Source organism: Lygodium microphyllum, chromosome 1 (genome assembly GCF_053477565.2).
Source record: "Lygodium microphyllum isolate KBCC chromosome 1, Lygodium_microphyllum_v1.1.10, whole genome shotgun sequence".
Taxonomy (NCBI): Eukaryota; Viridiplantae; Streptophyta; class Polypodiopsida; order Schizaeales; family Lygodiaceae; genus Lygodium; species Lygodium microphyllum.
Window position 1 is genome coordinate 194,975,782 of NC_141135.1, and position 14,061 is coordinate 194,989,842.

The 14,061-nt window shown below is 37.9% G+C and overlaps 1 protein-coding gene and 1 pseudogene across 1 annotated transcript; both read left to right on the forward strand.

The window, feature by feature from the left end:
- Positions 1-411: 411 nt before the first annotated feature.
- LOC148042120 (dihydroorotate dehydrogenase (quinone), mitochondrial pseudogene) lies at positions 412-4,053 on the forward strand (annotated as a pseudogene).
- A 6,778-nt stretch (positions 4,054-10,831) lies between these two features.
- On the forward strand, positions 10,832-12,883 carry LOC148042121 (protein NARROW LEAF 1-like). The gene is made up of 4 exons (XM_087689306.1): positions 10,832-11,297; positions 11,620-11,766; positions 12,506-12,571; positions 12,750-12,883. The coding sequence occupies exons 1-2, from the start codon at positions 10,878-10,880 to the stop codon at positions 11,764-11,766; spliced, it is 567 nt and encodes a 188-aa protein (XP_087545432.1). The 5' UTR covers positions 10,832-10,877; the 3' UTR covers positions 12,506-12,571; positions 12,750-12,883.
- Positions 12,884-14,061: the final 1,178 nt, after the last annotated feature.

Here is a 14,061-nt window from a genome sequence, read left to right on the forward strand (position 1 = left end):
CGATGACCTTAGACAATGTTGGTTAGAATCGTGATTCATACTGTTTTAGGGGACCGGAAGGGGACTATGCCCTACGTGTAGAGAGTCAAGCGATGCATCCCTCTCATTTTCCATTCTCTTTGAACCAAGTGCGGTATGAGTCTGCTTGGGTCCAGTTGTATCCACACAAAGTGGAGCGGCTGTAGACCGACGCTAGAAGGCTGTTAGGAAGACTCGACTGCTAGGAACTCGGACTTTAGGTCGATCCTAGTGGGAACGACTGGATAAGTTCCGTTGCGGGGCAGACTCGAGAGACCCTAGTTGACAAGCCCCGTGTTATTCCTTGGGAGTGTCGGGTGGCGTCTTCTAGATTGATCTCTTGATGGGCTGCTAAGACGTGTCCCGCGATTTGAGGGGTGGGCATGTTACACAATGGAGGTGGAAGAGGAATGGGAAGGGACAAGAGAGGAGAGGGAAGGAGAGAGAGAGGCCTGGAATGGCCTGATCTCAAAGGGCCCGGCTCATCAACCAAGGCCAGTTGTAGCTTCTGACATCCTTCACTAGGCAAGGCACGCGATACTTCTCCTTCGCTTTTCAGGCTTGACTAGAAACAGCTTCCAGCCAATCTGTTGGAGCTTCTCCTCCTCCAAAATTCCGCCTTACTTGGAGATGTGTCTCGACTGGCACAGCATGGTTGTTTGAAGCATTGAAGTATGTGAATACGCTATTTAGAATGCTAGATGCATAGGATGCACATAAGCTAGCTGTGTGGGCAGCAGCTCATGGTTTGGCTCCCAAGGAGAAGAGACCTGATCCACTGATTTTCGTTGTGGAAGTATGGGGAATGACATTTTCCAATCCTATTGGCCTTGCTGTTGGTTTTGACAAAAATACTGAAGCTGTGGAGGGCATGCTGGGGATTGGTTTTGGTTTTGTTGAGGTTGGATCAAAGACACCTCTTCCTCAATAGGGCAATCCAAAGCCTCATGTTTTTAGATTACTGGTGCAGGGGGCTGTCATCAATCCCTATGGTTTTAATAGTGAAGGTATTATGGCAGTAGCAAAGCGTTTGGGATCACAACATGGGAAGCAGCATCTTACTGAGTCGGTCTCCAAATCGTCATGGTCTCCAAATGACCAGAGCAATTCTCTATCCAAGAGTGGCCCTGGTCTCTTTAGGAGCGAATCTTGGGAAGAACAAAAGCACAGAAGATGCTGCTACTGATTATGTTCAAGGTGTTCATACTTTGTCTCAATATGCTCATTACTTTGTTATCAATGTGTCTTTCCCCCAACACCCGTGGATTACGAAAGTTACAAGGAAGGAAGCAACTGAAAGATCTAATTAAGAGGGTGCTACACAAGGAACTTTCAATCATTCCCCACATAGGCAATTTGGTGAAATATAGGAAATTCTCCAATATTTCCTATGTAGACAAGTACGTATTCCCCATCTATAACTAGGAAATTGCATTCCCTACATCTTATAATAGGGAATATAGAGCATTCCCTACATTCCTTTGAAAGTCCCTACGTTCCCTACATCTTATAATAGGGAATATAGAGCATTCCCCACATTCCTTTGAAAATCCCTACATAAGGAATTATAAGGATGTGATTCCCTACTTTTATATAATAGGGAATTAAAGGTACAATGAGGATAAGATAAAGATGATGTTTATCACAATTCTGTATTTCTCAATTCAAGTTGATAATGATGGTTTCGAGAAGGTAAGGACAAAGGTCACAAGAAACTCTAAACCACTTGCTATATACAAAGTTCACATTATAACTAGGAAGATTACTAACCAAACTAGGAAGAATGTAGAATTTTCTAGTTATAACTAGATAATTTTGCCATCACTAGTCTCTTCTAACTAGTAACATCATTTTCCTAGATAGTATCTAGAAAATTGAAGCCCTATCTAGCAACATTATCTAGCAAGTTATTGTATAACTAGTAATAATATCAACCTAATCAGAAAATTTTACTTTTTACTAGTCATAACTAGCAAGTACTATCCTCTAACTAGGGAATTATAGATATTCTATCAAGTTAACTTGGAACTCATGATTTTTCGAGGTATAATTAGTAAATAAATATTCATTGATTAGACATTTACATTTGTATAATACTTACTCATAGCTAAGCTTTTCACATTGACACAAAAGCAAGACCACAATTGTTGAAAGGTAATCACAATAACAAAAAATAAAATTAAAAGAAAGATGTTTAGTACACATGAATAACACAAACCGTGTGGCCCCAACAACAGAGTCATTGCATTTAGCAACAATCACACTTACAATGTTGAGCAAAGTACATGGCCACATTGACCAAGCATATATCATGGCCATGACATCCATCTTATTGCAAAGCTCATGATTATATTAGTGAGAAAAAAGCATATTGCACCAATGGATTAAATAGAAACTCCACACACTAACATCATATTCCCTACTGTCCAAATGAGCAACAAGAGCAAACATTCAAAGTGCATGGCAAGAAAACCACACAATCATATATACCCCATCATGAAAATTAGATAACCATATTAAAAAGGAAAGCACATTACCAAGTGCATGACCACATTGGTCATGGAAGTGCACATGGAAAAAAAGAACCACCAAGGCAAAGCGCGTAGCCATATTGAGAAAAAGCTGAATTGCATTGCCCAAAACATGTGGCTATAGAAAATAAAGCAAACTACATTGCTCATTGTATGATGAAATATTATCACATTTCAAACTAGCACTAAACTTATAAACTTCATGTCTTAACACAAAAATATAAGTACCAAGGATTCTAGTGATTGCCAACTATTGTAGCTAGCTCTATATGGAAGCTTGCAACATGATAGATGGGAAGCTACTTTAAGGTTCACTATGAGGTGACTTGAATAACAAGAAGGCTACACCTATTGTATTTTATAAGACATGCTCTCTGGATTTTGCTAAGAACTTCCTAAAGTTGAGGGCACTAACTGGGCCCTTTAAGTCCATCCCAATGAACTCTAGCTTGAAGAAAGTAGCGTTGCTTTGACATTCGAAGCTCCTCTACTTATTCTCTAATACTAGGTTTGGGCCACTTTTTTCCATGGTGGCCCATGGCATGGTTGCTGGTGTTCAAGACCCCAATGTCATTAAGCAGGAACTACTAAGGCAAAATGTGTTGTTGCCTATGATAAAGAATAGCTTTGACCATGGGGAGTGTAGCTTAAAGAAGCCTAGGAGAGAGAAGATGTACTTAGTGCCAAATGATATCTCATCACCAATGTAATGTAATTTGTAATCTTCTCTTGAAGTAATGAAAACTGATATTTGTTGGATTTGCGTATAATGTAGTTTGTCATATGCGTCGTTTATTATTGTTTTTTACTTGAATGTTATGTTTATTTATTGGATTTATACGCAATACGATTTGTACCCTAAATTTAATACATAGTGCTTTATCAAGTTCGTATGCAATATGTATTCGTTCGAATGAATGTAACGATAACTCAAAGACATTTTTAAAAAAAGTAAATAAAAAAATAAGATGCGTCAAAAAATTTGTATTCATATTCATAACATTTTACATGGAATCCATTACAACCAGGGTTTTACAAAATCTATTTGGAAGCTACATTTAGTATATGTATTGGTAGTACACCCCTATCATTGTTGATCTCCGCGAGGACTATCTTTCCATCGCTCAAAGAACCTCACTATCTGCAAATCCCTATTGGTGACGGTGGCTTTCCTTGCATGTACTGTTGTATAGATCAAGTCTTTGAACAAGTTGATGAGGTAAGCTTCGGCAGCTTCCTGTAGTGCAATGAGGGCTTGGGTAGTCCAGCAATCAAGTTGTTGCAAGTGTGATCAATTTGGGAAGTGCCTCATTGTGTTCTTAATCAGTATGCCATCCATAATCTCATGCACTAGCTTCTGGAATGGAGCCTTTGGTATCAAGAGGTGCGTGGTCTTTTGGTAATGGTGGACTCACGAAGAGCCACTGTGCTTGGCTTTCATCGATGCTTGCAATGCTAGCATGGTGGGAATGGTGGTGGTGGAGCTGGGGGAGATGGCCTGTGAATAGGATTTCTAGGGGGTCTCCCGGCCACTTGCTTGGTGTGTGCCATGTCTTCTAGGAGAGAAAACTCAAAAGTGAAATGTGTAAAATGATGTGAAACTTTAAACTTATAGCAAAACTTTTAAAAATATTGTAAAATTGAATTAATGTATCCAAGCTTTGGAAAAATACGACCAGTGTTCTGATTGATGTGAAATTTTACCTGTGGACTCCTGTAGGATACATGAACTATAAAAAAAAAAGGCCTCATCAAAAGTCTCTAGCATACTTGTTTAAAGGCTCACGTATGGGGCCCCGAATTCTCAAACTTAGGGCCCAAGACTCAAGTCTCTCGATAGGTGTACCAAAGACTTCTGATGGGGCCAATTTTTTAATATCCATGAGTTTTTATGATGCTCGGTGTGTAGGTGAGGTTTTAGAGATTTCAATTTATAAAATTGATGGTTCAATCATTTTTTGAAAATGCATTAACTAGATTATACTTCACTGATAATAGAAAAACTCACCACCACACAAAGTGTGCACAATTGCATATCAAATGTGTTGTCAACCAAACTATGTGAAATATTGGAAACTTAAAAATTCACAAAAAATAAGTCATGGGCCAAATGGAATATCACATATCAAATATAGTGTTGCCAAACCGCTAAATACACTAAAGATAGAGTGCATCGGTCCATGTACAATTGATTAGTGATGTGTGCATGATTGTGCATTGAATTTATCATCAACAAAACTACTTTCAAAATTAGAAACTTGGAAATACGCACAATGCAAATCATGGCAAAATAGAATATTAAACATCAAATTTGACATTACGAAACCATGAAATACACGATAGATAGTGCATCGCACCAAGTACAACTAGAGCTAGGCAAAATTTAGCTCCATTTTGTAGGCCATTGCTATCAAATACTTGAAGGTCTATTGGAATGATAACTGAAAACTAAGCTCCTTACAATCTACAACCAAACCTGAGTTAAAAAATATAGATCCAATTACAAAGTAGCTTCTTAAAGCATATTTTGACATTAAGATTCAATGCATCCTTGTTGTTGCAGATCCTATGAAGAAGAATCATATCTATGGGCTTAATAGTGATACACCGGGCATGAATGGCTAAAAGTTGACAATTACCCATTAGATCAATCAAGTAACTTTCAGCTACTTCTTGGAGAGTAAGCAAGGCTTGGCTTGACCATTGCCCCACATTCCTTGCCTGGTTCCTTGAAAAGAACTTGTGATGATGCCCTAACTGTAGATCTTGCAGTATTTCTTGCACCAACCTACAAAATGGTGCCTTAGGAATAATCAAGTTGGCACTCTTCTGGAATTTTCTTATCTCACGTAGCACAGTTGTGCCTAGTCACCATCTTCACTTCTTATGTGTTGAAGGACTTGTATTACTAGCTAGAGTAGTGGAAGGTGGAGCAAGTGGAGCATGTGGACCACATTTTTGGACAATGGAAAACCATAATTATTGACCAAACTAGGGCCAACATTGTTGGACACAGTAGTGCCACCATTATTAGGTGCAGTAGGGCCACTATTGTCGGCCACCAAGGGACCTTTGTTACTCACCATACTCTCACTAGATTCAAAAGAGTATTGAGCTCTTGCTCTTGCAGGCACCTTCTTGATAGAAAGCTTGGAACGTGCCATGGTTGTGATGATGAAGGATAGAAAGGTGGAGGGTAGAGTGAAGAGTAATGGGAAAAAATGAAAGGAGAGACTTAACTTAAGCACGAAACTTTTAAACTTATTTTGGTGTAAATGAACTTTGAAATGATCATTTCATTTCATTTCTCCACCCCATACGTGCCTCTCTCCGTCTCCTACCACCCCCCTCATGCCCCTCTCTGTCCTAGGCTAGTGAATGCTCCAAGGTTTGAAAATTTCATATCTTTGTCTTAGAATTTCGAAATCAACTTTTCATATTTAAAAAACGTAGTTCGAAATCGACTTTGAAAAACATAGTGACAAACCTTTGAAATTTTAAACAAAACTTGCAAGACATCTCATGTTAAAGCTAGGAGTATTGATGTGTCATATCCTACTTATGCTCTCTCGTGGACTCTAAATACATCAAAAGTATTATCTTTATCTAGGTCTCCATTTCTTGCCATCTCTCTCTTGGGTTGCCAACCATTCTGTGTGGAGTTGTCTAGCTATGTTGTTTTCATATCTTGCTTTTCTCACTTTATATATTGCTCTACTTATAAATTCTGCTTGAGAGGTTTTGAACTTCTTTTCTTTTTCCTCGTATCGTATCTCTAATCTCTTATATCACCATTGTAATAATCGGCTTCTGACACAAGCTGCATCTTATACGCAAAGCATATATATTCATATACTAGCTTCTCAATTATTCTAACCAAACAATATCTTGTAAGAAGTTGGGAAGATATGTTTTAGTGAGAGAATTATTAATAATACTTTGTCACACTAGCATATGTATAAAAGATATGAGATGTGAATTTTGATATCTTTTATGATGATACAATTACAATTTCTCATCTCACCTATTTATACTTAGCTTTTATAGCTTCTCTTTCTTCTTTCCTATCTTTCTAGTCTTTCTTCTCATTGTTACTCATTCTCTCTCATCTTTTCTGTCTTCATTCTCTCACTTCTTAGCCCTCTCCTTGACAAGTGGTATCAAAGCATTGGTCTTTGATGGATTTCGTTCAATCTTTTCTTAGATTTCCTTCGCAAGCTAGTTACCTTCTGGTTACTTATGGATAGGTGTTAGCCTAGAAAATGGACGGGTGCAGAGACTAAGGAGACTAAGGATAACCTAGTTAGAGCTAACTATAGTACTCGAAGATAAAGTTGGAGGTAGCTTAGACAAAATAGCAAGTTATTCATCCATGACATACCATTTTGGAGGTGAAATGGAGAATAGAGCTCGTTTTGGTTAGAAGAATAATTACTTTTTAGGATAGGCTTTCTCTTTCCTCTCTCTTTTAATCTTTTGGTTAGAAGAATAATTACTACAGTGTTAGTAGTGATTAAGGGATTGCTCCAGGATCAGCCTGTGACTTGAGGTGAAATTCTTGCTAGTCACACTGCTCACATTTCATGCTTCTAGTGTCTCTAATCTTCTCCATGATTGTCAAGCAACCTGGGAACACAATTTTTGGAAACTCCTTCAGTAAGCCTTTACAATATAAGATTAACTTCCCATGTTCTCTATAGCAAACCAATTGTTATACTAAACAATATTTTCTGTAATTGACAACATTAATTAGTGTACTTGATGGATGCTCAATGAGGATGTCAATGTCAAATGCTTTCTACTTTGGCTATCTTTATGCATAGGAAGCTTGCCTTGAATCATATATACCCTATGCTCGACCATATGAGACAATTTACATTTATATTTAAAAGATAATTTACATGTGTGTGTGTGTGTGTGTGTGTGAGCAAACAAATAAGCCGAATAAGGCAACCAAATTATATTAATCTTTCATCTTTTTTTCACTTTTCTTAAATCAACAAAACCATAAATCTTATCTCTTTCTCTTTTTATCTCTCTTACATATAAATTTTGTGATTAAGAAACTAAAAATTGACCAAGTATATTGTCATTTTCTCTATTTCTCTTGAGCTTGCACACATACATACATAAGCTTTCTCACTCAAATATGTCACAAGAAAGCTCCAAATCTAGGTTTCTCATGCATATATGCAAAAACATCAAACCCTACCTTGAAGCCATGCTTTCTCAAGGATATTATTGTGAAGGAGAGAGAGTGCTCTCAAAAGAGAAGCGAGCAAATAAATAAAAAATGAAACGTATGGAGAGAATTAGTTTTTACCGTAGTGTTTTTGCTACCTTCGCTCTTGCTCACCCTCATTATGCATAATGTAAAAATGTGTAGAAAAAAATCCATGATCTTCTTCCATTTCCCCTTATCAAGCCATACATGCCATTGTAGCCAATCACAATAGGCATCATATGTCTCTTAGCAAAGATGGGCTAGGTGTCTGCAAATGTGTGTGTGTAAATATGTAAGCACTAGAAAACTAGTCAGTGGGATAGATGGCAATGAGAACTCATTATGCAATCTCTATATGATATAATGTTTATGGATTGGGTCTTGGTTTATCCACTTATTGATGATACTATGGTAGCATACCTACACAACAAGCTCGTGCAACCTTGCAATTAGTTTTCCCTTCACTATTCTCATGAGCAACTGACCTATTTGTTTAGTGATTATGTATGACATGCATGGAGGGATCTCAGGAATGCTCAACATGCTAGGTGTGGTAGTATCAAAGTGAGGGGGGGTGGGGGTGTCACCATTTAGCATATAGGCTTTGTCTTAGACCAAGACGTGTGATCTCCAACTCAAGGTTGCCAGAATCTTGGATCTTTTCTAAGTACTCCATTTTAGCTACCACAATGTTTGGCATTGTGGCCCTACAACGACTCTCTTGTTCAAACTTGTGTCATCTTTGGTCTATGTGCTCCATCCAAAAGTGTCACCCATTAGACCACAAGGCAAAATATGACTTGTATTGAAAAATAAAATCAAAGGTGAACCTAAGATAATTTTTTATTATCATGCAAGCATGCATAACAAAGTAAGCTACAATAAAATTTCTTATTTTGAGTATGTAGTCCCTAAAGAACTCCATTTCTTCATGCTTACATTGACCCCCTCTTGTACAACTCTTTGTCTCCTTCATAACTCACTTGTGGGTCATGAAGATTGCTAATGCCTCCACGTACTCTAAATAATGCACAAGCCATTTTTGTGATGCCTTAAATGGCTATCTTGCCAGATTTTTTTGCTCCTTTGTAGCCTTGTATAAATTCAACCACTTTTCCAAGATTGAATGATGTAGCATACAAAACTTTTTAATTTTTCCTAAAAGGATTTATCCATCCTCTTTTCCTACCTCTAGCCTTGGGCCACCTCTCCAATGATCATAATATAATCTTTCAATGAATGACTCTTGGATCAACCACCCTTTTACCATGGAGCCCTCAAGCTTTGCCTTTTGTGTCACGCAAATCTTTTGAGTATCTTCGTGAAGTGTTAATAAAGAATATCTATTTATTGTATACTATATGTTATAAATACCTCATCCATGAGATGTACCAATAGATGTACTTGAGTGGTGAGGATGGATATAGGAAATTACTTCTTTAATAGCATGACTACTACAGTGGCTTTTTTCTTTGTAGCATCTATGGAGGCTCTATGGATTTCCTTCTATGATATCCATTGTACAAGTTATCTAAACTTGCATATCATCAAGAAAGCCTCTAGGGTTAGCAACCCTATGATTCCAAGTGGTAGAAAATATTGAAAATGCAAAGCAAGAGAAAATAAAATAAGGTGAAGTAATGACAAGTCACCATGAATGCAAGTGACTCTGGATTTATATTTGAATACATACATGACAAATCTTATACCACTCATGAGCCTTCAAGTCACTTAGCCAATTTTACTTTACTGATAGTACCATGTAAATTGTGCATGCGAGTATTTAGCATATGAAGCTTTGAGATAATGCTCTATGTCTACTATTCCTATGCTCTTAACATCCTGTAGGTCTTTGTGAGCAGCCACCAAGTTCCTTAACCCTATGAAGTACTCCCATAAGAGACTTCCACTATTTTTAAACATGTGAATTGGATCACAAGAAGTGTAATGTGTAGAAAATGGAAAACCTTTTCATTCCATTTGAAAATATATTTCCACCTTGCATCCATACGGTCTTCCAATCCAAAAATATCATGTGTTTTGGTGGTCTTCCAAGAAAGTTAGAGTACTGACCCACCGCAGACGCAGTACAACCTGCGGAGTTCTTATCAGGAAGGGTTGCCCCTTGCTTGGCAAGCTAATTGGCGACCTCGTTGCCGCCGATGCCGCAGTGAGCCCGAACCTTCTGCAGCGTGATGCGGCACCAAGGCTCAACATCCTTAACAACTGCCCCAATCCACTCCAGCAGCTTCAAGTCTTGCACAGGTAGGGCATCTCACTGATTTTTCCACTGTTGCCATCTTCTTGAAGTGCTTTCAGAGTCGGTCCTGGACCTTTGGCGCTAGGTGATTGAAAGACATATACTTCTCCGACAGCCTAAAGCTGCGCACGATTAGATCCACCAATACACCTAGCTCATTCATGTCTCTGCTAGGTTTGATCTGTCCACCATCAGCGCAAACATTACACACACATAGAAATCTGCGATCGAGGACAAGGGCGAGGGGAGAACAGAGCTGACCTGGGATGGTGGGCACCCTTGTGCGAGGCAGCAGGTAGCCGTGGGACACGAAATTGCTGTGCGCCTTCTTACTCTTGCAATCATCATTATTACCTGCTCTCTCTCCTGATGATTTCACAGCATCAATGGAGGTGTAAGGGCTCAAGGCCTTTGGCTCTTCCATGATTGTCCCCAACCCTTCTGCAAGAGGATGCTGTCTATCCTCCGGATTGAATGAGTCTTAACGTTCTGGGTGTGGAGGCAGGGCAGGGACAGGAGGCCTGCTGTCTTCCTGATGATGACCATGGCTTCTTGATGGACAACCCAAAACAGAAAAAACCAAAAATATGAGGCGATTCAGACGCAATTCATCGAATATCACATGTGCCGAGAAGGCGGGTCTTTTTGCAGATGACAAGGAAAAGCTCTTTGGCATTTACTTCTCTTGAATTACCTGTTTTCTTGAATTACCTTTGTTTGAGACATCAAATGCTGTTCTTGCAGTCCTTTTGAGGAGGTCGACATCTCAAAGGTTCATCATTCATGGGTATACTGTTCCTCTTCACCTGTATCAGAGAGTTCAGCACTAGATCGTGATTATTCCATGTCATCTGGGAACTCTAGTCATCTTCCTGGAGAAGATGGTCCTACATTGCAAGCATTGGCATCTGGTGCTCATCACCATTCGGAAGGTAGTGCTGCTTATTTCCTATGGCCTCCTGCATATAGGCCTCATGTTAGAGCAAAAGAAAGGAAAAGCTTCTTTTTTGGTCTACAAAAGGATCTAAACTCAGACATAAGTGAAAGGGTGCCCAATGGTAGGCAAGCTTTGACACTTCTGAATCTCATGACTATCCGAGCATATCATAGCAAGCGCCTACGCAGAGTCAGCCTTGGAAAAGCCGTGGGATTCCGCAGAAGGCAGGGGCATTTAACAAGTACTCCTGCAATCATTGTGTTTGTAGCTCGGAAGGTTCATAAAGCATGGCTTCAAGAGTGCCTGAGGCTTCCAACTTATCTTGAGGTGAAGGAAGTTGTCTCTAAAACCCATGGCATGTGGTTTTATGGCCTCTAATTCTGTGATCAAGTTTAAGCAATAACTGCCTAGATTGCCTATACATGAGAAGCATTATGATGTCAACTAAAGATCCACAGGTAATACTAGTTTCAATGTAGTGGACTTCTTGCTTAACTTCATGGTCCCTTTTTCAGAGAAGTTTCCTTGCCTGGTTTTCCATGAGTAATGTGAAGGAGAAAAGTCCAGTTCTGTAAAAGTGCTGAATCATTATCTAAGTTGGCAAGCTGACACAGAAATATTATAGTTATACCCATTTGGATGATTTCAGGGACCAGCTGGAGGCATATGGTGTGATGTTGATGTGGTAGAGTTCTCTTATTTTGGTATTCTAGCCGCAACCCCTAAGCAAGAGGTATACACAGAGCTGGCTGAAGGTTTAAGGGGCAATGACCCATCCATCGGTCCAGGATCTTAGGTAAAAAGCCAGTGAATAACTTCAAAGATTAAATACAAACTGCTCGTCTTGAAATTTAGTCATTCTATAATTTTACGTTTGTTTTGAAGGTGTGCATATTACAACCAAATTTCTAAATTGTCTCAAGGATCAGTTGCATAGCCTTAGAGCATGGTCATAATCTGGATGTGTCTACTCTTTTGATGTCATGCTTGTGGTCTTAGTTCAATTTTCAAATCAACTGTAGGCCCTTTTATGTAATCCAGATTGATGTCTTATATTGATCTAACAAACTGTTTAGTATTTTTTATTTAATTGAGTTGTATAAACTAGCATATCAAATGAGGGCATTTGATGCATTATAATAGTCTATAGTTTAGTGGCAGATTGATATGTCTACATTGATATTCGAGGGGCATCACTATCGAATCTATCATCATTTTGTTTACCGATATACTCAATTGTAGCATGATGATGTCCATATTTGTGTATAGAAAATAGAAATGACCATCTCATGTGTTTCTGTGTTTTTGGCGTCATTAGATGTTTTCTGCACATTTTTTCCCTCCTTTCCATAAACTTTGAGAAATGCTGAGAGTGTGTACATGCTTCATCATATATCAATTAAACAACTGATGGTGTTTTTTACACTGTAGAGGTGAAGATTGGCAGATTTTTAGTTGCAATATATGTAAATAATTGTTGCATCATTACTAGTTTGACAATTCTGATACGTTTCTCTCTTTGGTGAATTTCATAGGTTGCAGGTCAGGAGACATTTGGTACACTTGGAGCCATAGTACAGAGTAGGACAGGGACTCGTCAGGTTGGGTTTCTGACAAATCTATTCTACTTGATGTTTTATCTATTCTAGCTAAGGAGCTGATGTTGCAGCTAATGTGTGCTCACTTGATGCACTTCTGGGGTTCCACTTCTGGTGTCTTGTGTCTCTCTTCTCTTCTCTTTTCCTCTGTTCCTCGTCTCCCTCGCGCACTGTTCAACAGGAAGTCTGTAAGATGCTTCAAACCAAAAGGAGAAGTTGGTGAGCCCATAAAAGTATGAACAATGAATTCCTTGTTTTCACCTGCTCAATTTACTATCACTATCAGATGGTGTAAAGAATAGGGCAAAAAAGGTATGCGTGTTTTGATGTTTTACAAATGCGTGTTTTAATATTTTACAAATGTCTCTTATGTTTCTAAACTTTGGTTTATTATGTGTACATAAAGGTAACAAAATCACAAATGATGGTACAAGAGATAATGGAACAATGAAAGCTAAGGAGGTCATTGGCCCTAATGTCTCTTCAAATCATGATACAGGTATATGTCTTTATTTCTACTAAACTTTGAAAATTAAAATTTGTACATATTTTACATCTTGCTTTATTAGGTGATTCATTTTGAGATAAACTAGCTTTAATTAGTCTCTTTGTCTAATTTAAAATGTTCATAGTTATTCATATTTTTAAACTTTGAGTAATTGTGTGTATATATATAAATATAGATTAAAGAACAACAAAAGATGGGAAAAGAGGTAATGTAAGAAAGGGAGATCAGGAGGTTACTTGCAATAATGTTTCTTCAAGTCAAGATGTAGGTACCAACTTTAAGGATAAAAAACTTGTACAAATTTGGTGACCCAAATTGATACAAAATATCTAATTACTTTCTTTTGTGTTATTGAAATTTTTCATAACCTTGTATTATCGTGAGCTTTGGTTAACTCTATATATATATAGGTAAACAAGTTACTAAACATGACACAAGAGACAATGCAAGAAAGGAAGACATTGAGATTGCTTGCCTTAACACTTCTTCAAGCCAAGAATCAGGTATTACCAGCTTTCTTATGTTGATAATGAGTCATTTTTTGAAATGGTTATACTAACTAATGATATTTGATCACTTGAGTATCAATAGGAGTGATACGCATACCATCATATAATGATATCTATCGGCCACCCATATTGAAATTTAGAGAAGAGGATAGACAAACATTTATTACTTTGCAACATATTGGAGATTTAAGGGATAAAACAATCAAGACACACATGTTGCTTAATTAGTTTTTAGTTCTATGCTCCTTTAAAATTATTTTTGTTTTTCTTTTGATTGCTAAAAGTAGATGTTGATGTCTTAATTTGTTTAATCTATTTTGATCATTAGATGTATGTTATTGATTCTTACTTAGAAATGATGACATTCTCTATATAATTTTCTAGTTAAAAATTTATTGTGCAATTTCTTGTTTGATATTAGCATGTCTAAGAGGAAGGGCAAAGTAGATAAAGTGATAAGGAAAAAAGAGAATTTC

Excerpts from the sequence above, each read along its gene's own strand:
- LOC148042121 (XM_087689306.1), top strand. The coding sequence starts at position 10,878 with ATGTCATCTGGGAACTCTAGTCATCTTCCTGGAGAAGATGGTCCTACA. Across the intron at positions 11,298-11,619 it reads GGCTTCCAACTTATCTTGAG|GGACCAGCTGGAGGCATATG; the intron begins GTGAAGGAAGTT and ends GGATGATTTCAG.